Here is a 25,809-nt window from a genome sequence, read left to right on the forward strand (position 1 = left end):
GTTTCTGTCGATTACTTTTGTGAAATACGTGGTTAATTAAACCTTGAATGTGACCTAATTTGGTTTGGGCTAGTCAGGGTGGCCAAGGGACGCGGGTGGCGCTGTGGGTTAAACCACAGAGCCTAGAACCTGCCGATCGGAAGGTTGGTGGTTTGAATCCCCATGACGGGGTGAGCTCCTGTTGCTCAGTCCCAGCTCCTGCCAACCTAGCAGTTCAAAAGTACATCAAAGTGCAAGTAGATAAATAGGTACCACTCTGGCAGGAAGGTAAACAGCGTTTCCGTGTGCTGCTCTGGTTCACCAGAAGTGGCTTAGTCGTGCTGGCCACATGACCCGGAAGCTGTACGCCAGCTCCCTTGGCCAATAAAGCGAGATGAGCGCCGCAACCCCAGAGTCGGCCATGACTGGACCTAATGGTCAGGGGTCCCTTTACCTTTACTAGTCAGGGTGGCCAATCTGTGGTTCTCCAGATGTTGCTGGCATCCAATGCCCTGCCAGGGGGCGGGGATGATGGGAGGTGCAGCCCACATCTGGAGGGCCAGGGGTTTCCTAGACTTGCTCTAAGACTTAGTTCACTGCCTGTGAAATGGGAACAGTGGCTTCACTTAAAAAGTTGGTGCAAGAATGGATAAGAATTGTGAAGACCCCTTGACAGGTAGCAATTTCATGGGGACTGGGAATAGGGAGAGCCAGATTTAAAACTTTTATCAGCAGTGAAACAGCTGGCAATGCTGAGGCAGTTTCTCTTTCTTTTTGTCCAGCCGACCTTGATTACTGTGAGGATGAAGAGAAATAGCCTCCCCTCCTCCCCATATGCTTCCCTAACTAGGGAAAAGTCCAAGTGATATGCACAGTAATTTTTAAAGGTGATTAGAGAGCAACTGCAGGGCACAATCTGCCTGCCTACCCTTATTTATTTATTAGGATGACAGCCTGCCCCATCCTAAAATGCTGGGTTTGGCACACACACAGGAATTAAAATACCCATTAAGTATTTAAAACTCCACATCACCATGCCCCTAAAGGTCACTGACACTTTGAAAAATTCCTTACACCAAAGTGTTATACCATTTCAGGCATACTTTTGTTCTGCATTCTCTGAGCCATGCGGAGCAATCCTTCCTGCTTTTCTGACACCAGAATGAAGGTTAAAAGAGTTTTTCTGTTTAGTGTGCAGTTCTGCTGTAATCCTTCAAGTGCCAGAATGAATGACAGCTGTAAGTTTCTGACATTCCAAACACTTGATAAAGTTGTCTGGCAGAAGCCCTCAGCGTCCCGTTTCCAAGCCTATGCACATTTCCTGCTCACATCGCTGGTAAAAAGACAGATTTCAGAATGTCCCCTCTCCCCAGAACTAGGAAAGGGAAAAGAGGAGGTTCTTACCTTCTATGACCTGAGCTGGTAGACCGGCAGGGAGCAATGAACCCAAAAGCAGCAGGAGCAAATTCCAGGGCACCCGGGAATGACTGGAGAAAATTGGGAAAGAGGGAGAGGAAGGAAGCCAGAGGTGAGGTGAAACAATTCAGTGCCTCCATGTGAGGGTGGCGAGGGTGAAGGTGGTGGTTCTTACCTGGGAAGCATTTTGCAAAAGCCAGTCTTCAGCCAAAGACAGGTTCAACTGCTTGCCTGGAGTTGGGGAAGAGAGAGGCGGCTGCTGAGCTGCTTTCTTCCCCACCAGCGCTCAGCCCAAGTGGAACAAAGGCAGCTCTCTCTCAGGCTGGCTCTCAGTGAGTCACTGCAAGCCTCCAAGCCGGGCTCCCAGCACTGAAATCCGACTCCTTCTGCTATGTTTTCCTTACAGAACCCACCATCTTCCAGCTCCTCTTCTTCTACCTCACAGCTAAGTCCAGGACCTCATGCTCCTCCTATATTTTTGTCTGTCCTCAGATTTCCCATCAAATGACAGCAATACAATCGCCACGACTCGGGAAGCTTCCTCAGCAACTCATTCTCTCTCTGAGGGCTGCATTCCCTTTGTGGTTAACATCCTCTGATAAAAAGCAATGTTTCTTTTTAATGTTCACGGCTGTTTTGGGAAATTGTGGCAGCTCCTGTCTCAGCGGGGCTGACACAGGAGGAACTTCCCAAAAGGAATAGCAGTTTCACAAAAGAGCATTAAATCAAGTGTTTAAGTTGGGCTGACATGAGAGAGAGCTTTCCCACAGGATCAGACTCTTCATTCTCACTTGTATTTCTTGGTTTTAAGGATGCCTTCTGGTTTACTGAACATTGTCTAAAGTTGTGTATGTTAATAGGCAAATCATAAATGATTTTCTAAAAATTAAGTAAAAATTTATTCTAGCCTAAGTATTTTTGTGGGTAACGCTTGTTAAAGGTGGATGAGGGCAGATGCAAAATCTAACCAAGTTTTAATGTACTTGAAGCAATTGCCAACTCTGCTATGAGAGTAAGACTGTCTCTTCCAAATCTTTCTCTCCAACACCACCCCAGGGGGTCTTTTGCTATTGTATAAGGGGAAAGTATTCTAAACTTGAAGCACCTCATGCTTCATCACTGTATCATACCACAAAAAGTTTCAGCTACTAAATTTATAGTTGAATATTGAGATTAAAAGCACAGAAATATTACTCCCCTCCAAAGATGTCAACCCAAGTCGCTTCTGGATATCACACTGAAATTGCACTTGATGCTCAGAACAACCGTCCAACTTTAAATTCACAAACACGGCTAAGTGGTATTAGCAGAATTATACACTTGCTGCTGGCGAGTTCTCTCAGGCTACTTCTGCTTCTTCCCCTCCCTCAATGAATTGTCTTGATCTGGCTGAACTGTGTGTATATGTCAGAGTCTATGCATGTTTTAAATATCACTGCAACAGTGGCACCATTGATAAGCCTCAGAATTGTTTCCATGAGAAATATGTTTTTTTTTACCCCACCCTAAAGCATTCTGAATAGAGCTTTTTCCTCCCCCCCCCCCCACATATAGCTGATTGTGTGCAACCCCTGCTCAAAATAAGTTGTTTTTAAAGTCTGGACCTAATCTGACGTCTTTGCTGATCTACATGACTTTGTACGAAAGGTATGTACCCACCCCCATTTTTGGAAAGAGGAGGAGGAGAAGCTGGCACACTGAGCACCGAAGAGAGTGAAAGGGGCCTGGGGCAGAGAGGGGGGCTGGTTCCTCAAGTGCAGAATGATGCTGTGACCCTGCAGAGTGAAAATATGAGCTTTTCAAGATATAAAAAGGTAAAGGGACCCCTGACCGTTAAGTCCAGTTGTGGACGACTCTGGGGTTGCGGTGCTCATCTCGCTTTATTGGCTGAGGGAGCCAGCGTACAGCTTCCAGGTCATGTGGCCAGCAGGATTAAGCCACTTCTGGCGAACCAGAGCAGCGCACGGAAACGCCATTTACCTTCCCGCCAGAGCGGTACCTACTTATCTACTTGCACTTGACGTACTTTTGAACTGCTAGGTTGGCAGGAGCAGGGACCGAGCAATGGGAGCTCACCCCGTCGCAGGGATTCAAACCACCAACCTTCTGACCGGCAAGCCCTAGGCTCTGTGGTTTAGACCACAGCACCACCCGTGTCCCAGATATAGTTGGGTACAATTCTATACTCAAGGGGTGGCATTCAAATAAGTCTTGGAGTAGATCCATTGAAATGAACAAACCTGTTAGTTGTGCCAATCTATTTCAAAATGTCTACTCTTGAGCAGAACTAGTGTTCTAGGGCAGGCATGTCCAACTTCCAAGGGACTGCGATCTACTCCCACTATGAATAAAGTAGCAGTGATCTACCCATTGGATAGACCTGAGTTGTTGAGCTTTTTGGGCGGAGGATGAGCCAAAGTTGTTGACCTTTTTTGGGGGGGGAATAAGCTTAGTTGTTGACCTTTGGGGGGGGGAGGACGATTGATCAGGATGACTCAATCGACCACAGACACCCATAGACATCAACCAGTTGGACATGCCTGGTCTAGGGGTTGTAGGGCCCACAGAGCAGGGGATGGCTTGGGTTACATTTGACTGGCAACCTGGACTTTCAAAACATGCAAATGTTTATTGATAGGGATAATCTACAACTTATCAGTCAACTTCTCAGGGAGTGCCTAGATGACTCAATTTTGGAGGGTGCACACAGTTATCAAGAAACTAAAAGGGGGCAAAGCTCCGTTTCTTCCGAGTGAGTTTTGTAAAACATGCTCACTGGTTCCACAATTTACTAAGCATTTAATTAATGTCATCATGGAAGGAGAACAGACACCACCTTCGTGGAAAGACGCAAGACTGGTGGTTTTGGCCAAACTGGGGAAAGATCCTTGTCAGCTGGGATCTCATCACCCCAAGATGCAAAGATATTGTCAGCCCTCCTGGCAGCTCGCTTGAACAACTTTGTAGGCCAGTATATTCAAAATGAGCTTTGAATGTTATACATAATAATATTTTAATTTTTTTAAAAAAAAATCAGTCACACTGATCTCATTGACTATTTTGAAGATGGTTTAACCATGTGGAACGGCCATTTCTGCTGAATGTATTGAGGAAATTTAATTAATTTGAAAATTTATTAACTGTGATATGCCTATTCATTCATTTATTTAATCTAGCAAAAGCAATTACAAAAAATAAAATAAAGCAGAATAAAATACTGTTGTGAGTTGGGAGGGTGTTAGGCTTTATTACTGAGCCCAGTGCTTTTTTTCTTTAAAAAAATGTTTAGGGGTACTCTTCCTTTGACTCAAGAAAATCACCATTTTATAGTTCAAATCAGGGAAAATAAGTACAGTAAATGGACAAAAGTACAAAGATTCACAAAATGTTTAGGGATATGCATACCCCTGCGTACCTCCAGAAAAAAAGCACTAACTGAGTCCCTTCTGGTTCCTGGATCCAGCAAGGATTCAATTGCTAGACCAGCCAGAACAGCTTCTTGGTAAAGACCCTCAGCAGGCTGGTAGATAGAAGGACAAAGACATGAGTTGAAGTTTGTCAGAGCTGGGCTAGACGCAGACTGCGGGGGGAGACGTGCTTGATTTCTGCTGGAATTCAAGACGACTGTCAGGAATGAGCCAGCTCCAAGTGAAGGTTTGCAACCAACTGCAGAAAGCAGCCAGAAACAGAGAGGCCTAGATGTAAGTCAGGCAGGGAAGAGCCAGCAGCTGCAGACTTCTGCTCTTCCCTACCTTAACGGGCAGGGTGATAAGACAGTAGCTGAGAGCAGGCTAGAACACAGCAAAAGCTTGCAGGAAGCACAAAAAGGAGCAAACAGTCTCAGAATCAGCCTCTCAGAACAGGAAGAGGTTGGAGCTGATCCACTAAGTCCGAAGAGTTGGCGAATGGGAGGGGTGCTAGATAGGAAGCAAAACAAGAGACGTAAGGGGCGTAAGTCCAGTATCATCTGTCAACCCCGGAAGGAGTCTTCAGAAGGGTCATCTTGAGTAATGGTGCCAGAGGCTTTGTTAGAGCCGTCTGGAGCTATCTGTTTGTTTTTGCAATAAATCCTCCTTTTTAATTACCTACGCTTACTGTGTTATCAAGCTGGGAACATGGACTCCTGACAGAACCTGACAACGACGCCCCATGTAGTATAGATGGGACCTGAGAACGAAAGTTACATTCCTCTTTGGAAAGAGTGACTTAGGGCCAACCCAGACTTCCTTTTGTGCTGTGCTTTCCATGCACAGATCTGTACTTTAAAGCAATCTGGGGTTTTTTGTCCCAGCGCTTTCCCCAGGAAAACCCATGTCTTACCATTGAATCAGAGCAAACAGCAATCTGGGGAAAGCAGTGGTAAAATGCAGGTTTTACTGGGGAAAGCGCCAGGACCGAAAGAGCAACATGCTTGGAGATGGAGCTTTAAAACCTGGACCTGTGCCTAGAAGCATGGCTCAAAAGGAAGTTTGGGATTTGCCTATAATGGCAAAAAGAACAAGAATGGCAAGTGAATATTGATATACATTCTGGAGAAACCACTTGCCCTGTATACATTGTTGTAAAGAAAATAATTCATCCTGCAAAAGCATATTAAAGTAGGTTTAGAATTTTTTAGCAGAAATATTGGAATTTTACATTAATTTACATTGATTTTTATGGTTCTGTGATGTGAAGTAATTTTTCCAGAGCAGAGCTTTGTGTTTAACCTTAAAGCTGAAGTAACTATGCAGACTGTAAACAAGAACCTGGGCTTACAGAATTTTGTGGCATAAATTTCAAATGCTTAAAAAGTTCTTGCAAATTCTTTTATTATTAAGTGTTAAGATCATCTTCCTCTTCTCTTCTCTCTTTTTTTTTTTTTTTTTGCCACAAGGTATTATTACATACGGTAGGTTTGTTTAGTTGGAGAGTGAAAGACTAAACTAGTATAAAAACACATTTTTTAAAAACCTGCTGAAACACATTCTCGTTTCACTGCTAGGATTCTAACTCATCTAACTTTGAAGATGCAGAATGTCATTGGGGGCATTTTAACTGTTTACAAATAGAGTGTGATTGTTAAATGTACAGTTTCTCCAGATATTAATAAATCAAGACATTTTTGGGCTGCTTTCCATAAAAAGATTGTTATATGGTTTTTTAAAAATTAAATGCATGTGCATGCACAAAATTTCCCAGATTTATTTAGGGGAAGTCATGGCTGTTAAAGTGATCTTATTAACTAGCAACATTTAAAAATACCTCTGGCAATAGATGCTGACTATTATAAGGCCATATATTTCCTTGAAAGGCTCCATTCAGATTAAATGTCACATATACATTCCAACAGACCAAATAAAATGGGAGAGAACTATGAACGCCAAACATTGTTCTGCATACTTGACGAAATAAGGGGTCTCCTTGTTTGCAAATGTGACACTGGCCACTTTTAGGAGTGGCTTTGCTATGGCTTTCCTCCTGAAAAAGCGAAGTCTATTGTCAGCCCCACAGCCTGGCCTGGACTTCCCTCTCCTACCCAGTCACTGAAGGTGCAACAGCCCTGCCCTCCTGCCCAGATGGCAGATGTTGTTGGTGCAACTCACAAACTCTGAACGGGGTGCCTGAAAGCTGCCTCTGCCCAGCGCTGTGTCTCTTTTTCAGCCAGAGTGGCAAAAATAACTTTTCCTTTTTTATGTTCCAACAACTTTTTTTTCCAGTGCTCCTCCCTTCCTTTCCACGCAATGTTCTCCTGCCAAACTTCAGGCTCCCTCCCTAGTTTTTGTTCCATCCCCACCACTCAGTTTCCAGGTGAGGGCTGGAATGCCTGTCCCTGAGGAATCTAGTGCAGGAAACTAATGAAATGTACAGCAAAATACGGTTTACAAAGCAACCCCAGTAACTTTGGTCAATGGTTTCTCATATTCCATTGTTTTATTGTTTTCATAGAATCATAGAGTTGGAAGAGACCACAAGGGCCATCAAGTCCAACCCCCTGCCATTTCTTATTTAATAAATAAGAAATAAGGTTTTCTTATTTATTAAATTCGTATACCTCCCTTCATCCGTTGATGTGAGGGTGGTTCACAAAATTCACGAGAACAAACTATTTGCAAATCATCTTGAGTCTTAACTGCCTGCTACCAGACAAAATATCTGTTTTGTACAACCTTTTGCCAGCAAGAGAATGAAACAGCAATTAATATTAATATTAAGCACCTGGGGCCCAAGTGGACAGTGGCTCGGGCAAAGCACAATATAGGCAGTTTTGGAGCAATAGACCTCCTAAGGAGGTTTCTTCGGTCAAGTCACAGTTAGATTCCCCTAGCCTGCAATACATTCTGTGGAAACTAGAAATCATTGCTTCCATTGCAGCAGGAGAGAGAAAATAGTTATGGAAAACCAAAGTGTCCAGCTCATAGGTGTCAGTCAGTCTCTAGTTCAAGCTATTAAAATGCTCATCATCAGAATACAGAGCCGGCCTATCCATGAGATAGACTGAGGCAGCAGCTGCCTCAGGCAATGGAGTCCAAGGGGCCCCTCTGCAGGCACCCCCCCCCCCAATGCCACAGCCGCTGGAGAAGCGAGAAGTGGCTGTGGCTGCTTCTGGGTTTGGACGAGATCTTGAGAGCACCCCGTGAGGTCACGGGAGAGCCCCATGAGATTGCATGGAGGGCTCTGTGCAAGTTCTTGTAGGGTTCTAGTCAGATCTTGCCAGATCCTGGAAGTCACAGCTGCACGATCCCAGTAAGTGAGGCTGCTTCGGCAGGGATGACAAGGGTTGACGGACAGGGAGGCACTTTCCCATTTTGCCGCCCCTGTTAGAATGCATGCTTTGTGGACAGGCTTGTGTGCTGCACAGACCACTTGGGTCCAAATCCAGCCTCAAGGACAACAGCAGGCTTTGCTCTCATCATTAAGTGCAGCGCTGGTTTTTCTTACATAGGAGACTTACTTCTTTGACTTGCTTCTTTGGAGGAAAGTGCAGACATGTTCTGGAGGACATCAACGGGGAGGTGGGATCAAGGGGCTCCCTGAGCCTGGGACTTCCAGTGGTGGAGACTCAGACATTACATACTCTTATCTCTGTGGCCTCATTCTGGAGGGATGTGCTCTCATTATTTTTTAGTTTTAATCTAGTGTAATTCTGGATATTTGTCTATTATACAGGAGGACTCTCTGGTGCATAGATGCAGCACTTTGTCCTGCAAGAAACTGGAATGTTTCCTTTGCTATGGCATTTGTGGTTAGACAGCACACCCATCCCTGATCTCAGACTTCCCACAACAGCAACAGCTCATGAAAAAGCAAAAGCATAACTAGATATTGCACATTGGAACCACAGAGATGGACAAATCCTAAACAACAATTTCTAACTACATGAGATAAATATATTCATGTACAGGCTATGATTTCTGAGGCACCAGTAGCAGATGAACAAACATGTTTTTTATGAGCTTGCGGGGAGTCGATCAAATTTCCACTTCAGGCCTACCAGTTTTCTGAATTTCAGCTGGAACATATAAAGCACTTACTGGCTTCTGTTAATCTTACAGTCATTATTACCTGGTGAGGGATGCTGGAGCCACTACTTCTTGGCATTTTGGTTTAAAAAAATAGCAGCGATTCCATGTAAAATGTAAAGGTAAAAGACCCCTGGACAGTTAAGTCCAGTCACATGGGTGGGTTCGAATCCCATCCTCGTCACCAGTGTTAAGTTGTGGGTGAACATATCAGACGACACAGTGATTCTTCCAAAGCAGCTCTTTATTTGTAAGCTGGAACAGAACTGAACTGAAGAGCTCAGTCAGCCTGCTTATATAGAGCTCCAGAACAACATAACTGTTGCAACTTTCTAAAACTATCCAATCACTGAACGTCACTTTCGATCCTTCATTTGCATAACTATCTACAGTATCCCCCTGCTGGCCCAGGGTGAGAACTTCAGTACATAACACCGCTCATCTCGCTTTTCAGGCCGAGGAAGCCGGCGTTTGTCCAGAGACAGATTTCTGGTCCAGACACAGACATTTTTAGTGATTCCATGTATCATGTGGCTGTCTGGGAATGAAGAATTTATTTTTCAGGCTGGAGTTACTGTTGTGGAATCATCTAATTTCTGAAATTGGTACCATTGTTGATAATGTAAGCTACCCTGAGACATTAGGGTGAAGTGCAGGTAATGAATAATAATAATAATAATAATAATAATAATAATAATAATAATAATAATATGCAAGTGGAGCCAGCTTTATGTTTCTTGTCTATATTTAAAGGGGCAACTTCGGCTGTTTTGAAGCCTCTTGTCGCTGCTCGACTTGCAATTGCCTAAAATTGGAAATATATCTTAAATGTCACAGAGGACAGTTGGCTTAAGAAAGTGCTGCCCTTTGCTATCCTGGAAAAACTCACCCGGCCCTTGAAAACATTAAGTGAAAACACAGATCTGACCTAAGAACTTTTCAGCCATTTAGATAACTATTATGACACGTATGAAACAAAATAAAAAAAAATCCTTCCAGTAGCACCTTAGAGTCCAACTAAGTTTGTTATTGGTATGAGCTTTCGTGTGCATGCACACTTCTTCAGATACCACTTCTTCAGATGACACATATGAACAATCATTTCCATTTGAAGATTGTACCTGCTAAACATGACTTTATATGGAACTATTCATGACATCTACATATGTATTCACGTACAAATAGTTTGCAAAGTCCATAGTGTCTTTGGGTCTTCAGTCTTATCACATGGTGACCACTTGCCACCCAAGTGGTAACCATGTGATAAGAGGGCAACCAAAATGGTCAAAGGCCTGGAAACAATGCCTTATGAGGAACGGCTAAGGGAGCTGGGCATGTTTAGCCTGGAGAAGAGGAGGTTAAGGGGTGATATGATAGCCATGTTCAAATATATAAAAGGATGTCACATAGAGGAGGGAGAAAAGTTGTTTTCTGCTGCTCCAGAGAAGCGGACACGGAGCAATGGATCCAAACTACAAGAAAGAAGATTCCACCTAAACATTAGGAAGAACTTCCTGACAGTAAGAGCTGTTCAACAGTGGAATTTGCTGCCAAGGAGTGTGGTGGAGTCTCCTACTTTGGAGGTCTTTAAGCAGAGGCTTGACAACCATATGTCAGGAGTGCTCTGATGGTGTTTCCTGCTTGGCAGGGGGTTGGACTCGATGGCCCTTGTGGTCTCTTCCAACTCTATGATTCTATGATTCTATGTCCAGACGCTCCCTTTTCTTCCTTTCCTCCCCTTTCTTTTTCCACCCCTTCCTCACACGGCAATGGAAAAGCCAGTAGTTTGCTTACCCTATTTAATTACTTATCTAGAATATAAACATGGTTATACATGGTATTTACAAATTGCTGCTGCACATTGTTAAGAGACCATGCCCCTTTTTTACCAAGTACAGTGGTACATCTGGTTACGAACTTAATTCTTCCCAGAGGTCCGTTCTTAACCTGAAACTGTTCTTAACCTGAGGTACCACCTTAGCTAATGGGGCCTCCCGCTGCTGCCGCCGCACGATTTCTATTCTCATCCTGAAGCAAAGTTCTTAACCCGAGGTACTATTTCTGGGTTAGCGGAGTCTGTAATCCAAAGTGTTTGTAACCTGAAGCATCTGCAACCCGAGGTACCACTGTACTTATATTCCATCCAAGTCAAGCAGTATTTTCTCAGTGATGGATTTACATTTTTTTTTATTTAAATGTCTGTGTTTTCTTTCTTGTTTTAAGATGCAAAACTATATTCTATGCATGTCAGTGAATTACTGTAAGTTGAGCTCTCAGCCTTTGTACAGCACAAGACTTCTAAACTGAATAAAACTTAAAAACTGAAATAAATGAAGCTTTCTTCCAGTTCTCCTGGTTAGACGTTAAGCTAACCACTCTGTAATTTCCAGAATCTCTTTTTCAAAAAAACGATGTTATGTTGGCCACCTTCCAGCCCTCGGCTATGGAGACTGACCTTGGGGATATGTATTTTTGTTGGGAGACCAGCAGTTTCTCACTTCTTTGTGAACTCTCAGGAGGAGGCTACCTGTACCTGCTGTTGGATTCATTTGCCTCAGTTCCTCAGACCCACTTCCTGAGAAAGTTGGTTCAGGCACAGGGATTCATTCCCTACATTTTCTGCAATGAAGACAAATGCAAATAATTCATTCAGCTTCTCTGCAGTTAGTAAACTATGCTAGTTTGAATAGTGTTCAACATCAGAATTATTTTAACCATTATTTTAACCAATTATTTTAACCATCACCTAAAGGTAAAGGTACCCCTGCCCGAACGGGCCAGTCTTGCCAGACTCTGGGGTTTGTGCGCCCATCTCACATCTATTGGCCGGGGGCCAGCGCTGTCCGGTGACACTTCCGGGTCACGTGGCCAGCGTGACAACGCTGCTCTGGCGAGCCAGAGCCGCACACGGAACGCCGTTTACCTTCCCGCTGGTAAGCGGTACCTATTTATCTACTTGCCCCCGGGGGTGCTTTCGAACTGCTAGGTTGGCAGGCGCTGGGACCGAGCAGCGAAAGCGCACCCCGCCGCGGGGATTCGAACCGCCGACCTTTCGATCGGCAAGCCCTAGGCACTGAGGCTTTAGCCCACAGCGCCACCCGCGTCCCACCCAACCATCACCTAGAGGGGGGAAATTTAGCTTCATTTGAACATTTGTTTTGAACTCAGAATCTTTATTCTACCACTCTAAAATTTCAGTCTTTTGAAAGGAATACAGTCAAGCGGAGAGATAATGAATGTCTGAGAAAATATTGTTGACAAAAGGAAGTGCTCAAAACAAAGTTGGAAAGAGCAGGAGGAAAATAATAAAGAGAAACATCTGTATAAGATTATGATACCACAGGGAAGAAGAAAGCACAAGAACTGCTATCCCTCTAAAGCTCAATGCTTTGCTTCCTGCAAGAATCACGCCCATCTCTGTCTCTCCTAATGATTGCTCCAGAAGCCAGTGAGCTTGTCTAGGCCAACGGTTCTAACTGTGGTCACAGATCTGGTGAGTTAGGATAGTACCTGCGTCAAGAAACCAAAATAACACTCCTCTCCCCTGTATGGAGAGCCACTTTCTCTCTGGTTTGGTTTTGCTGCTGTAGTGCTTGGGCAATTGATTTGATTTGCCCCTCTTAAATCTGAGATTATTGCAGCCTATGGGAAAGCAAAACCTCGAATGCAGTTTGGCATTTCTTTCCCATGAAGCCACCACAGCCTGCTTCCCTTTCCCATTATCCTCATGTAATAAGACTAAATAATAAGCACTCAGCTTTCCCTTTGCGAAGCACCACAAATTCCAAAATAATGTGGTCTGATTTACCCAAAATACAGTGGTGCCCCGCAAGACGAATGCCTCGCTAGACGAAAAACTCGCTAGACGAAAGGGTTTTTCGGTTTTGCATTGCTTCGCTAGACGAATTTCCCTATGGGCTTGCTTTGCAAGACGAAAATGTCTTGCGCTTTTTTTAAAAAGCCGCTTGAAGAGGCGCAGTTGCGACGGACCGTGCTTCGCAAGCTGAAAAACATCACAAGACGAAAAGACTCGCGGAACAAATTATTTTCGTCTTGCGAGGCACCACTGTATGCATTGCTTCACGTCATCAACCAGCAAAGTAAAGCATGGATAATATAGGTTGTTAGATCTTTAAAATATGCCCTTCTAAGTTCCTTCCAGAGTTTCCCTCATCCCCTAGCATAGAAAAAGACCACATTTGGTAAGTTAAAAATGGTTTACGTACAAACTCTCCAAAGGTCAAATTCATGTGCTTTTCCATGCAGTTTTGGAAACATTTGCACAGGCAGTAAAACTTGGCTGCATTACAAAGTAGTGAAAGTTCCGAAATTATTGGTATAGGAAGTCAAGCGAGGTTTGTGGGAGCCATGTAGCTAAGCTGCAGCAACCAGCAGAGCTTCTTCAGACGCTGAGCTTCTCAGGTAGACTGAAGGGGAGCAAAGGTTTAATTACCCAGTCCCTCCCAAGGTGAGCTGATCCTCTGGTAACTTCTTCCACCTTCTGGGAGATGACATTGCAGGTTTTCCACAGGCATCTGGTTGGTCACTGTGAGAGCAGGAAGCTAGATTATATGGGCTTCTTGTGCAGGCTCTTCTGGTGTTTTTATGAAATAGCAGGGCAAGAACATAAGAACATAAGGAGCATAAGAACAGCCTGTTGGATCAGGCCAGTGGTCCGTCTAAGTCCAGCATCCTGTTCTCACAGTGGCCAACTAGATGCCTGTGGGAAACCAGCGAGCAGAACACCAGCACAAAAGCACTCTCACCTCCCATCGTTTCCCACATCTGGTTTTTACTGCCTCCAGCTGCAGGCATCGCTAGCCCTCTCCTCCTCTTTTAAATCCTCTTAAATCCTCTTTTAAAGACATCCAGGTTGGTTGCCATCATGGTGAAGAAGCACTTTTTAAAAATCTGTCTTGAATCTTCCAACATTCAGCTTTCTTGGCTGCCCATGAGTTCAAGTGTTGCAACAGAGTCCTTATATTCTAGACATGAATTTCACCCCACCATGTTTCAGTTATGCCTCTTAAATCATGTTTGCCTTCTTGCATAAGTCAATATATCATCTTCTTCCTGTTTATTTCCTATTCTCTGCATATTGGTGTAGAAACAATGGTATTTACATCTTGACTTCTCCTTTATTGGTTTTTCCATGCATATTGTAATGTCAGGGTTGCCATATGACTTGCCTAAGATCCAGGACAAAGCACCACCTTTCAATTCCGCCTTTGAAATCCTGGACGTGTGGCAGCCATAGTAGTGCACTCTCATAGTTCTCCTGGCTTCATTCACTGGCCCCCTGTATATATGGTATCATTCTCTCTTCCAGGATTTCATGGGTCTCCCCCTGCAGGATTTAATTTAAAGTCCTCCCCTCCAGGTGTGCAAAACACCTGCCAAGCATATTCCTCCTACTCCTTGTGAGATGCACCCAATCTCTTGCTGGAAGCCCTGCATCACTTGCTTCAAGACACATGCCGGCATATTTTGGCGATGAGAAAACTTACCTGTTCAACTGAAGTAAGCAGAGGAAAAATTACTCCAGCTGATGTGTTAATGATTTTGTCAGCTTTCCGGGAATATACTGAAGTTCCCAATATGCCAGGTTTGGCATGCTTCTGATCTGCATTTCTGTACATATATTTTTTATCATGTTATTTGAAAGGGAACGATTATTGTGTTCAAGTATTTGTTTGGCCCTTTATAATATTTTATTGCTGTGCAATATTGGGTGTTTGTTGTGAGATGAATTCTCCTCAGGCGGGCATGGGTTTACTTGTTTTTGTAGCATGCACATGATGTGTTAAAAAAAACTGTTGCCAGCAGCCTGTTTAAAAAACCCTTTACAATATTAAGCCCCATCTAGAAGCATCTTTATCAAATCCACACACCCAGACCCCGAAAAGGCTCAATCTAGATTAAACTGGGGGGAGAGGGCGGAAGTAAGAGCTGGCATTTTGATGACAACTTTGTTGTGTGGTGTGATGGGATGATGAGCTGCTTGTGCGTAAAATCGTAGTCCCTCAGAGTCTATGCAAGTTCACAAACCTCTGTCTGTGACGGAGCCCCTCAGACATGGCTCCTCTAGTCACTTGCAGATTCTGACAGTGGTTGCTTTCAGAATCGCTTCCAGCATAAAAGCTCCTTAACGGAAACACGTCTTCTGGACTCGCGGCGTGACAGTTTCCGGCGAGGCGTGGGTCTCCCTATGGGAGGTCCAGAAACCTCCCCACTGTTCTCGCTGGACGTGTCCCTGAGCCATCCCTCCTGCTCACTTTCCCTCAGAGACCCACCTCTCCCCCTGCTGGTTCCTGCTTCAGCTGCTGGGTCTCTCCCAGCCTCCGTGAGCCCCTCCACCACCTGTTCCTCCGATGGCAGTTCCCTGACATGTGGGAACCATGAGAAGCATGCGTGAGGACCACACATCCCACAACAAATGGGTCTGGAAGCAGCCATTGTTATTTTGTATTTGAAAAATAAAAATAAAGTTTTAAAAATACACAACTGTTTCACAGAAGGAAAACGGATGCCTGGGTAATTGCAGCAGTTTCTAACCTTTAATTTGAGCACTAACCACTTTGGGAAAGGCCACTCTCTGAAGCAACTAATTTAGAACCATTCAGAACCACCCTTTCCCTATCTATAAGCAAGAACTAGCTACTTACCAGGCTGCCACTTGAAAATTTCCCGACTGCTGGTTGCAAGAGATTTCTAAGAGCATTCAACCAAACACAGGTAGAATAGATAAACGAGAAAGAAAGGACAATATCCAATGTTAGATATACACAGAGTAGATCCATTGACAGCAATGAACATACTTCCATTAATCCCAATGTCTGTTGTTGTGTGTAATATCTGGAAAAAATGTTTTCCAGAAATAAACTTTTTGTTTAGGAAATGTCTGCAGGGTTCTTTAATTCCAAGAATATCATTACTAAAAATGCAAGTACAAATTAAAGAAGGAGGATTTGGTATTTCGAATTTGGAACTACCGTACGTACATTACCAAGCTTATTTAATGTCACATGCTAAATATTTGAAACCAAAATCTGGGGTAAACTTTCTGACCTGGGCAATCTTAAAATATACATATATAGCTCCCCTCCTCTCTAGGGAAGAAAGGGTAGATGAGGATCTACATAAGGAACAAAGGGGGAATAAAGATCTACCCTGGGATCTGCTGCCCCTGTAGATCTTGCCACCAGAGGCAGTCCCTCACCTTGCCTCACGGGTGGGCTGGCCCTGTGTGAATCAAACTTTTATTCAGCCAAGCTTATTCAACTGTTCACAGTGGAATGATTCCTAACTAAGGAGTGATTCTATGCCTGTAGCCACTGGCATGGGGGACTGTGGGAAATGGAGTGAATTGCTTTCATTTTTAAAATTAATGATTATTTTTTAATTCTTTTACTTTCACAGGTCAAATAGTGAAGAAATGTTTGCAGTTAATGTCTTTCCTAAGTGAGAAATAAAACCAACAGCAAAATCACAGAGGTAATTAACAGGGTTTTAAAATGTTATAGAATAATTTTATCCATAATAATTTTGTTGTGTTAAAATTGATTTTATAACCCTCTTTTATTTTATAGAATAGCACATCTCCAGCTAATGTCCATATTTTATACCAAACTTAGGTTCCTCTAGCTGTAAGAAAACTCAAACAGCTGCATTAACTTCAAGCTCCCAAAAGTGAATTGTTTGTGTGTGTGAAAGCTTTGTTTAGTGAGTGTTAAATTGCAGAGGTATTAATGCATATCACACATAATTTGTGCATCTGCAAACAAAAACCCAGTAATAACTGGCAACAGGTTAAGGCTGCCGGCTGTCTTTTGGGGGCATGGCTGCTGCCGTGGTTCTCATGGGCACTAACCCAACATTTCAAAGTTTTGCATCCCTGAGAGAGCAGAGTGAGGCAGAACAAATGTTACCACTCCTACACAAAGCCCCTTGGAGTAATAAACATCATCCCTCTATTAAGTCGCTACCCCTCTTGCCAGGCTAGATTTCCTAACCCTTTCTTTTTATCCAGAAAGTGTTCTCATCATCAAAGAATTAACTCATATTCTTGTTCATCAGACCAATTAACTGGATACTTGCTGCTCACCGAAAAAGCTTTTGGCATTTGAATTCCTAGATGTGGAATCAGAAATTGCTATCTCTACTCTCAAAGAATATGGCTGCAGCCACAACAGTAGCATTTTGGGGTGCCATTCTCATACCCTCCAACATTTCTCCGATGGAAATAGGGACGTCCCATTCCACAATGATAATTTTACTATTTATACCCCACACATCCGACTGGGTTGCCCCAGCCACTCTGGACAGCTTCCAACATATAAAAAAACATAATAAACACTGAACATTTAAAAAAACCTTCCCTATACAGGATTGCCTTCAGACGGCTTGGGAATCGGATAACTCCATACCCTCCAGCAATTCTTTTGTTTTAATAAATATCATTTTAAAAAAAAGAAAGAAAAGAAAAGAAAATAGGGACATCCTAAGGCTCAAATCAGAAACCTGAACAGCTTCTGTAAATCAGGGACGTATCTGGAAAATAGGGACACTTGGAGGGTCTGCATTCTAAGAGAGTTCAGAAAGTGTTTCATGCTCATTATCTTAGTCGCCATAAGCAGATCCTGGCTGGATCAGACTAAGGAACCTTCTTGTCCAGCATCTTCTTGCAAACCCTGACCAGACATGGAGAGGCATTATGGCATTCAGAGGCATAATGCCCCAGGGATCAAGGTCTATTGGGCTGTTGTGGCTAATAGCTATTGAGAGATCTACTCTGTGAAGTTGTCTAATACCCAACATGAATACATCTATGTTGGTGGGCAATTAGGACATCCTATAGCAGAGAATTCCACAACCGCAGTTCAAAGAGGCTCCGTGGTGAATTTGCACTGACCCAGTTAGAGCTTCTTAGTATTTTCAATTCTGCAACGTTAGATGGAAATATTTACTTTTATAGTTTCCACTTCTTACAGCTGAATCTTTTTTTTTTAACCCAGTACAAATGTAAGAAGCAAACAGTACTCCCTTTGTACCCCTACCCAAAGAAGAAAAAAATCTGTTAACTGGAAGGAAGCGCTTTAAAACTAGGGGTGTGCGCCAACCACAAGAATTGGTTCAGACCCCTCTTCAGAATTTCAGAAAAGTGCAAGATTCAGTCTGAGTTCAGTTCAGGGTTCAAATCTACACCCTGTTTTGGAAAAATGAAGAGTGATTTCATTTCATTTCAGCTCAGACAAGCTCACAATCTCTCAAAGTGACCCACATTGGGGGTTTTCATTCCAGGATTTGTCCAAATCCCTGACATACCCCAAATTAAAATGTTCAGCATTGCTTTACTTATTCCCTTCATCCCCCTCCCAACCGTCAGGAAAAAAAATTGCATATACAAATCTAAACAAAAATGTAGTGAGGGGAGAAGAACTTTGCTGACTAGGAATGGAAGAATCATGACTACAATACACAGGGGAGAAGGTTTTCAGGAAGTCCAGAGTCAAAGGTCAGGAAAAGGCATTAACAAAATTACAGATCCTAACATATCTTCAATGCAGAGAAAGAGCCAACTTAATTTTTTATTTTCCTGTTTCAAGCACTGAATATTTTTTTTGGACAGGAGAGTTGCCAAGTTGCAACCCAGAAAGAGTTTCTTCATGTTTAAATCCTTCTAGTGGAGAAGGGAAATTTTACATTATACAATTCCTTTAAACACTGAGAGGCATTTGACACGCTTGACGGTTATTTAACAAAATGCATCTGTTTTTAATTTGCTATTTAACAGAATTAATCTGGAGGTCTGACTAGACCTTGGTTGTTTAGCCCTCCTTGAAATGCACATTCACACACAATTACTTATTGCCTCTATATATCACCTTTTCATAGAATCATAGAATCGTAGAGTTGGAAGAGACCACAAGGGCCATCGAGTCCAACCCCCTGCCAAGCAGGAAACACCATCAGAGCACTCCTGACATATGGTTGTCAAGCCTCTGCTTAAAGACCTCCAAAGTAGGAGACTCCACCACACTCCTTGGCAGCAAATTCCACTGTCAAACAGCTCTTACTGTCAGGAAGTTCTTCCTAAAGTTTAGGTGGAATCTTCTTTCTTGTAGTTTGGATCCATTGCTCCGTGTCCGCTTCTCTGGAGCAGCAGAAAACAACCTTTCTCCCTCCTCTATGTGACATCCTTTTATATATTTGAACATGGCTATCATATCACCCCTTACCCTCCTCTTCTCCAGGCTAAACATGCCCAGCTCCCTTAGCCGTTCCTCATAAGGCATCGTTTCCAGGCCTTTGACCATTTTGGTTGCCCTCCTCTGGACACGTTCCAGTTTGTCAGTGTCCTTCTTGAACTGTGGTGCCCAGAACTGGACACAGTACTCCAGGTGAGGTCTGACCAGAGCAGAATACAGTGGCACTATTACTTCCCTTGATCTAGATGCTATACTCCTATTGATGCAGCCCAGAATTGCATTGGCTTTTTAGCTGCCGTGTCACACTGTTGGCTCATGTCAAGTTTGTGGTCAACCTAAGAAGGAGCTCAAGATGGCATCTACATGGTCCTCCCCCTCCTCATTTAATCCCCACAACAACCCTGTGAGGTCGGTCAGGCTGAGAACCAAATTCCTGCGTTGCAGGGGGTTGGAATAGATGACCCCCAGGGTCCCTTCCAGCTCTACAATTCCATGATTCTATGACTGGCCCAAGGTCAGCCAGGGAGCTTCATGGCAGCTGAGTGGGGATTTGAAGCCTGGTCTCCCAGGTCCTAATCCAGCACTTTTAACCACTACATCACAGCAGCTCTCAACACATAGAGCATGGTCCCAAGCAAATCCGCCTATGGATCATGGCCCCAGAAGAGGGTTCCCACAGTAGCCTCTCTCTTGGGACAAATATCTATCTTGGCATGTCAGGTGTGCTGGGGTGAGAGCTGAGGTGGAGTCCAGGGCAAGAGCCAGGAGACTGCAAGGTGCTGAATGGGGAAATGTGTCAGAAGAAGGGATTCATATTAGCATTGATTAATAATGGGCATGAATGGCTGTATTGTATCTCTGCTAACATTTGTTGTTTTGCTTTGCTAAGCAACACTTAAAGAGATATTTCTTTATCTTAAGCAGTATAGAAATTGCCAAAATAACAAGAGGCAGGAAAGTAGTAGAGAGGGTCAGCTCAGTGGAACTGAATTTTAACACAGGAATAATTGTGCCACCCACAACGCTAACCCAAATCACCAATTTGAGCAGAGCAGAAGATGTCCGGGTGACGTCAATTTCAGCTGTTCCCTTCGGTTTTTATGGTTGTCCTGAGTTGATATAATCCAAAGCATTTCTGCTCCCCTCCCCTCCGCCTCCCCTTATCCTGCAGAGGCTCAAACTTTGCATAGGCCGACATTAATCAATTATTTTGGCTCAAGCAGCTGGTGGAGTTCACTTTCCAAACTTTTACTGAGACCATAGTACTTGTTGAAGTAACAGCCGACTGCATCCTGCAGCCTGCTTCTTCACAGCCTGAAAAGGCAAATGCTTCTCTTGTTATCATTCTGTCTATCCACTATAGTATTGAAAACGTGGGCGTATAAATCAACCTCAGCCAGCACAGACAATATTCAGGAACGGGGGCTGCGGGCTGGATCCCAACATCTGGAAGACAATGCACCTTTTGCATTGTGGGGGCTTGGACTAGATGTCCCTCAGGGCCCCTTCCAAGTCTATGATTCTATGTTCTCCTAAGGTGCCACCCAGCAATATTGCTCGTGGGTTCAACATGAATTTCAAGGGCTGTTGCCCTTGCACTGCTCTCGGGCTTTTTCGGTGGGAATGCAGAGACTTCTGATGTTCTGCCTTGCCCCATCTTTTAAAGGAAATCCTTCCATTCTTAATGATTTGGGTGAACTTTGGTTTTTACTGCTTCTTGTGGCTTATCTTTCTGGGTTCTTCTTCTTCTAAGTAATGATGTTTTAGTCTTGACTGCAGTTACAGATAGGTAGCCGTGTTGGTCTGCCATAGTCAAAATAAAAAAATTCCTTCCAGTAGCACCTTAAAGACCAACTAAGTTAGTTCTTGGTATGAGCTTTCGTGTGCATGCACACTTCTTCAGATACCCCTAATAATGAAACATTAAGTGCATCTTGGCCAGACAGACAGTGTTCAAAATGTCGAAGGAATGAGTGGTGCAGTGCAATAACTGAGTCACAGCAGGCAGAAAAAGCAAAGCCTCCACATTCTCAGTTTCCAACAGACTTCACATTCTCTGGCAATTGTCTCTTATTCAGTGGACACCTGCCACCTAGTGGCTACAAGGAGGAAAAAATATTTTTCCGTAAGTGGAAAATAAGTGAGCAACGTGTTTGGGCTGCCAACGCTTCAGCCTCCCTTACTGCATGGATGGAAAAAACAGGTTTAACTATTAATGTGCTGTGTACTCTTTGGTAGCAGAGGAATCTGGAAATTACCTAAGTGTGTCTGAACATTTACAGCGGGCAGGGAACAGTTGCCTTGCACAACGGAAGGCTATAACTTGTGGCAATAAAAGAATTCAGGAACTTTGGGTTTGTGTATATTAGGGCTATAACTTTTTGACTCTTTTTAAAAAAGATTTCCTGTATCATAAAGGGATGAACTTTTGCTTAGAAAAAGGGGACTAATACTTCTCAGTTGTGAAGAAAGGTCACTGCGAAATGAAAAGTTGGAATCACTGTATATGTAATGTTACTACTCATAGGTATTAGCACTTTAAAAAACTTTATGGAACTGTTTAGAACTTTTACAGCTGTCTGGAACTTCATAAAACTGTTTAGAATGTTCTAGAAGAATCCAAATATTGGTCTATAGAAAGAATGCGCAATCAAAGCGATGCGAGAACTTTATGGTGCTTGCAGCAGAAACAAAGGCAAACTGCAACCTCAATTTATTCTAAGCAATAAGAAGTGATGGACAATGTACAAAACATTATTCAAGTACTGTATTAGAAAATTTGCAATATCTGTTTTTCTTATATTATAATACATACTGTACTATGCATATTACATTATACAGTTACATATACAAAAATTGATTTACTGATTTTGGGGTGACTTTTTCGAAAGCTTTGGAAATGGAAAGCTTTGGAAAGCTTTGGATGTCACATAGAGGAGGGAGAAAGGTTGTTTTCTGCTGCTCCAGAGAAGCGGACACGGAGCAATGGATCCAAACTACAAGAAAGAAGATTCCACCTAAACATTAGGAAGAACTTCCTGACAGTAAGAGCTGTTCGACAGTGGAATTTGCTGCCAAGGAGTGTGGTGGAGTCTCCTTCTTTGGAGGTCTTTAAGCAGAGGCTTGACAACCATATGTCAGGAGTGCTCTGATGGTGTTTCCTGCTTGGCAGGGGGTTGGACTCGATGGCCCTTGTGGTCTCTTCCAACTCTATGATTCTATGATTCTATGATTCTATGATTCTATGACAGTTCATTCCTTTGTTTTTAGGCAAAAGTTCGTCTAACTAAGCTACAGGAACATGAGGTTGGAAAGTTATAACCCTAGTGTATAGACCAAATTTCAGCACACACGAACTCAGTTTCCACATTCTTCTTGGCCAAACCAGCTCATTATTTAAAGAGTTTGTTGGATCCTTACCCAATAGTTGTCCTCTTAATCAGTGCTTTTTTTCTAAAAAAAGGTTTAGGGGTACTCTCATTCCATCTGAGACTGAGGAAAGACTGTGACAGGAAATGAGGCTGCCATTAGGGGTAGCAATGGAACTGACAAATCACTGTGCTAGAGAAGAAACTAAACAAAAATTAAATTTTTAGTTTCTTCTCCCATTAGGTTCACAAAATATTTAGGGGCATGCGTACCCCTGCGTCCCGCCCCCCTCAAAAAAACCACTTCTCTTCATTATATCATGACCATGGTTTTCAAAACTAGGTCACACACTCTTTTTGTGAGTTGTCTCTCTTGTGTCCCCCCCCCCCTTTCTCTCTTGTATTTAAACTGTAATCATAGAATCCTAGAGTTGGAAGAGACCACAAGGGCCATTGAGTCCAACCCCCTGCCAAGCAGGAAACACCATCAGAGCACTCCTGACATATGGTTGTCAAGCCTCTGCTTAAAGACCTCCAAAGTAGGAGACTCCACCACACTCCTTGGCAGCAAATTCCACTGTCAAACAGCTCTTACTGTCAGGAAGTTCTTCCTAATGTTTAGGTGGAATCTTCTTTCTTGTAGTTTGGATCCATTGCTCCGTGTCCGCTTCTCTGGAGCAGCAGAAAACAAAAATCATTTGGGTCCAGGCGGGCTGGTTGGGGTGGCACCTCAGATTACCCAAAAAACAACTGAGAGGTAAGGAGCCAAGTTGGCTGTTCTCAAGGGTACCACGCCAAATGACTGGAACATAGAATAACAGTCCAGGCTGCCCACCCTCCCCAATTTTGAGGGATAACTATCAAGAAGTTGTTGGAAAAGCAGCCATCTAGGAAAGGTTTGTTCTGGAGACATCTCTTTATTAAAGGTTTTCCAACGGGACCCTGAACTGCAGCACTCATGTTGCAGAGATGATAGTTAAGAGAAAGTGACTCATCGATAACAAATAGAGTTTATCACTTAGATTCCAATTTTGAGAGGGCAAGCTTTATATTACTGCAGGTCAGAGCTATTTTTCTAGAAACAGAGGTGCTGGAACTCACCACAAATACCTCCCTTGTCCTCTTATAATGGCAATGGAGCCCACCTGAGGTTTTTTCAGTTCCTGCTTTAAAAAAGCCCTGCTGCCAGGTAAGGTTATGTTGCCCTCAGAAAACTCACAATCAGAAGGAGCAAATGACTCAGATAGCACTTGTCTCTTCAGCGCATTTGAAGTAAGTCCTTTGATAGACGACCTTGAAGGAAACTTAATGTACTTTTGATTTGCTGTCTGTCTCAAGAGGCAATGGAGTGCACCTCCGGGGATGAAGTCAAGTCTGGCAGTGTGTGTGGAGGTCCCTGGGCTGCACAGACATCAAGACCTCCCTCTCAGCCTCGCTGTTGTGGTCCAAAGGAAAGCAGAGCAATACATTTGGCACCAGCTTGGCTGTGGGAGTTGAGGGAAGGTGTACGAGGCGCCATTCCACCATCTTAGGGACTCTGCTCTGTTTTTGTGTAGAGTTTACTTCTTAGCCTTTTCTTCTCCTGAAGATGTCACACAAGGCAGGGGAGGATGAGGGTGGTTTTCCTTCTCCTGGATGGGCTCCCTGTTGCAACATACCCTTCATAAACTTCCAGGATACATTGTCAAAGGCTTTCTCCAAGTCCACTGCCATTAAAACAGCCGGCTTATCGATTCTTAAATCCAGGTATTCCAGCAGATTTATAATATTTCTTGTGTTACTCTGAATCTGTCTACCAGGGATGTAATATGATGTTTACCGATGTAATATAAGAATGTTAACAAATAAATAAAATGCAAATTCAAAAATAAAATAAAATAGATGGGCTCCCTTCCCAGGTAGACGAACCTTACCTGCCCTTCATTTCCCTCTACAGCATGTGCAGAAACCGCCTTCTTGACCGTTGGACCCTGAATTAGTCTCTCCCACGCCATCCACTGCACTTTGTCTTCGCATCCTGGAGTTTCTACTTCTGGAGTAATGGGAAGGGGACCAGGAACCTCGAGAAGGGTAGCTGCACGTGACTATTACAAAGCTGTTGGGATGAGCTGTGCTTCTTCTGCCTCAATGCTAAGAAACTCATACAGCATTGGAAGCTGGGAGAAGGGACAAGCCCTAAGCCTAAGGCTAAAGGGTCTGTGTCTGACAGGGTGGATGAAAGTCAGATTTAAATTGGATTTTTCTAAAAATAAATAAATCGGAATTTAATTTCTTTAAAAATGTAAATAGTAAGGTATCCTGTAAACACCAACTAGATTGGCATTAATATTGTGTGAATACAAATACATGCTAGCCCTCCTGTTGTTCTCTAAACCAAATCCCTGCCTCTAAGAGATACACTGGGTTAAATATGTAAATGAAGAACCAACGTGATCATTTTTCCAATATGAACATTTAGGCTCTGCATATCAGACATGGGCATTTCATTTTCACCTGATGAAACAAAGTGCTCCAAGTCTGCCCAGTAATTATACTAGCGATCCTATGCACTTTTATATCAATCGTTATTAAATTGTGGCAGACTGAATAGCACAGGGAAAAGGGGCGGGTTCCCTGATATCCATTTCACAAGGCTTCTTTGTCTGCTCAGGGACAATTGTTGCTCAGCACCAGAGAGTGACTATTTGAGCCCAATTTGGAAGGCCTTAGGGATGGTGGCATCCAATGAGGCTTGCCCATTCGCACGTCACCCCCCGTTTCTCTTCTCCCCCCCCCCTCAGCCCACCACACAGGCCCAGAATCTGCCCCAGGGTTCTTGTTTTTTTGGGGGGGGGCTGCAGCTGGGAGGAGAAGCCCCGTTGTGCAGGCAGATTCCCACTCAGACTAAGCTGGATCAGTTGCCAATTATCATAGACTTTTACTAAGACTTAATGTGTTTCCCGCTGAAATGTTGTGAGGTAGATTTGCTGGTGATGTGCTAATCAGGAAGCAGAATGCATGAAGAACATTCTCCTGTCCTGTAGGCTACAGAAACAGGCCCGGCAACATCTGATTAATCCACTAATGGCAAATCCACCAAGTAAATCTGCCCAATTCTGTGCCAAGTTCCTACTAGACGATAAGATTCCCAGTGTGACTTTGGCCGTTGCCAGGTTTCTGTCTGAGGTGGTCAGGATCAGAGATCAATTTGTATTAGACAAAAGTCAGAAACATGCCCAGTCTTATGATCTGTCCTATTAGTCTCTGTGCTTTTAATGTACTTTGCATGCACTGAATTTCATCTTGTGGGTCAAAAGAATGGACTGAAAGACTAAGCTGGATCCCACCCATAATAAG

The 25,809-nt window shown here is 43.4% G+C and overlaps 1 protein-coding gene and 1 long non-coding RNA gene across 4 annotated transcripts in view; one reads left to right on the forward strand and one right to left on the reverse strand.

Annotated features, from left to right (window-relative positions):
* COL15A1 (collagen type XV alpha 1 chain) overlaps positions 1-1,819 on the reverse strand; it is a 127,395-nt gene extending 125,576 nt beyond the window's left edge. Inside the window, exons 1-2 of one of the 3 annotated variants that reach the window (XR_014212796.1) lie at positions 1,571-1,819; positions 1,384-1,466 (exon numbers count right to left, since the gene is read on the reverse strand). Coding sequence is in view for 2 of the 3 variants with exons in the window: in XM_082194712.1 (XP_082050838.1) it covers positions 1,384-1,466; positions 1,571-1,581 (94 nt within the window). In the remaining variant the exon portion in view is untranslated. The remainder of the gene's footprint in view (positions 1-1,383; positions 1,467-1,570) is intronic. The other 2 variants (XM_082194712.1, XM_082194713.1) reach the window with 2 other exon arrangements.
* Positions 1,414-24,496, forward strand: LOC309516425. The gene is made up of 5 exons (XR_014212907.1): positions 1,414-1,507; positions 2,950-3,042; positions 14,227-14,417; positions 16,317-16,391; positions 24,410-24,496. It is a non-coding gene; the product is annotated as an uncharacterized lncRNA (long non-coding RNA).
* Positions 24,497-25,809: the final 1,313 nt, after the last annotated feature.

The sequence above is a fragment of the Podarcis vaucheri genome, assembly GCF_965113315.1.
Source record: "Podarcis vaucheri genome assembly, chromosome: 13".
NCBI lineage: Eukaryota > Metazoa > Chordata > Lepidosauria > Squamata > Lacertidae > Podarcis > Podarcis vaucheri.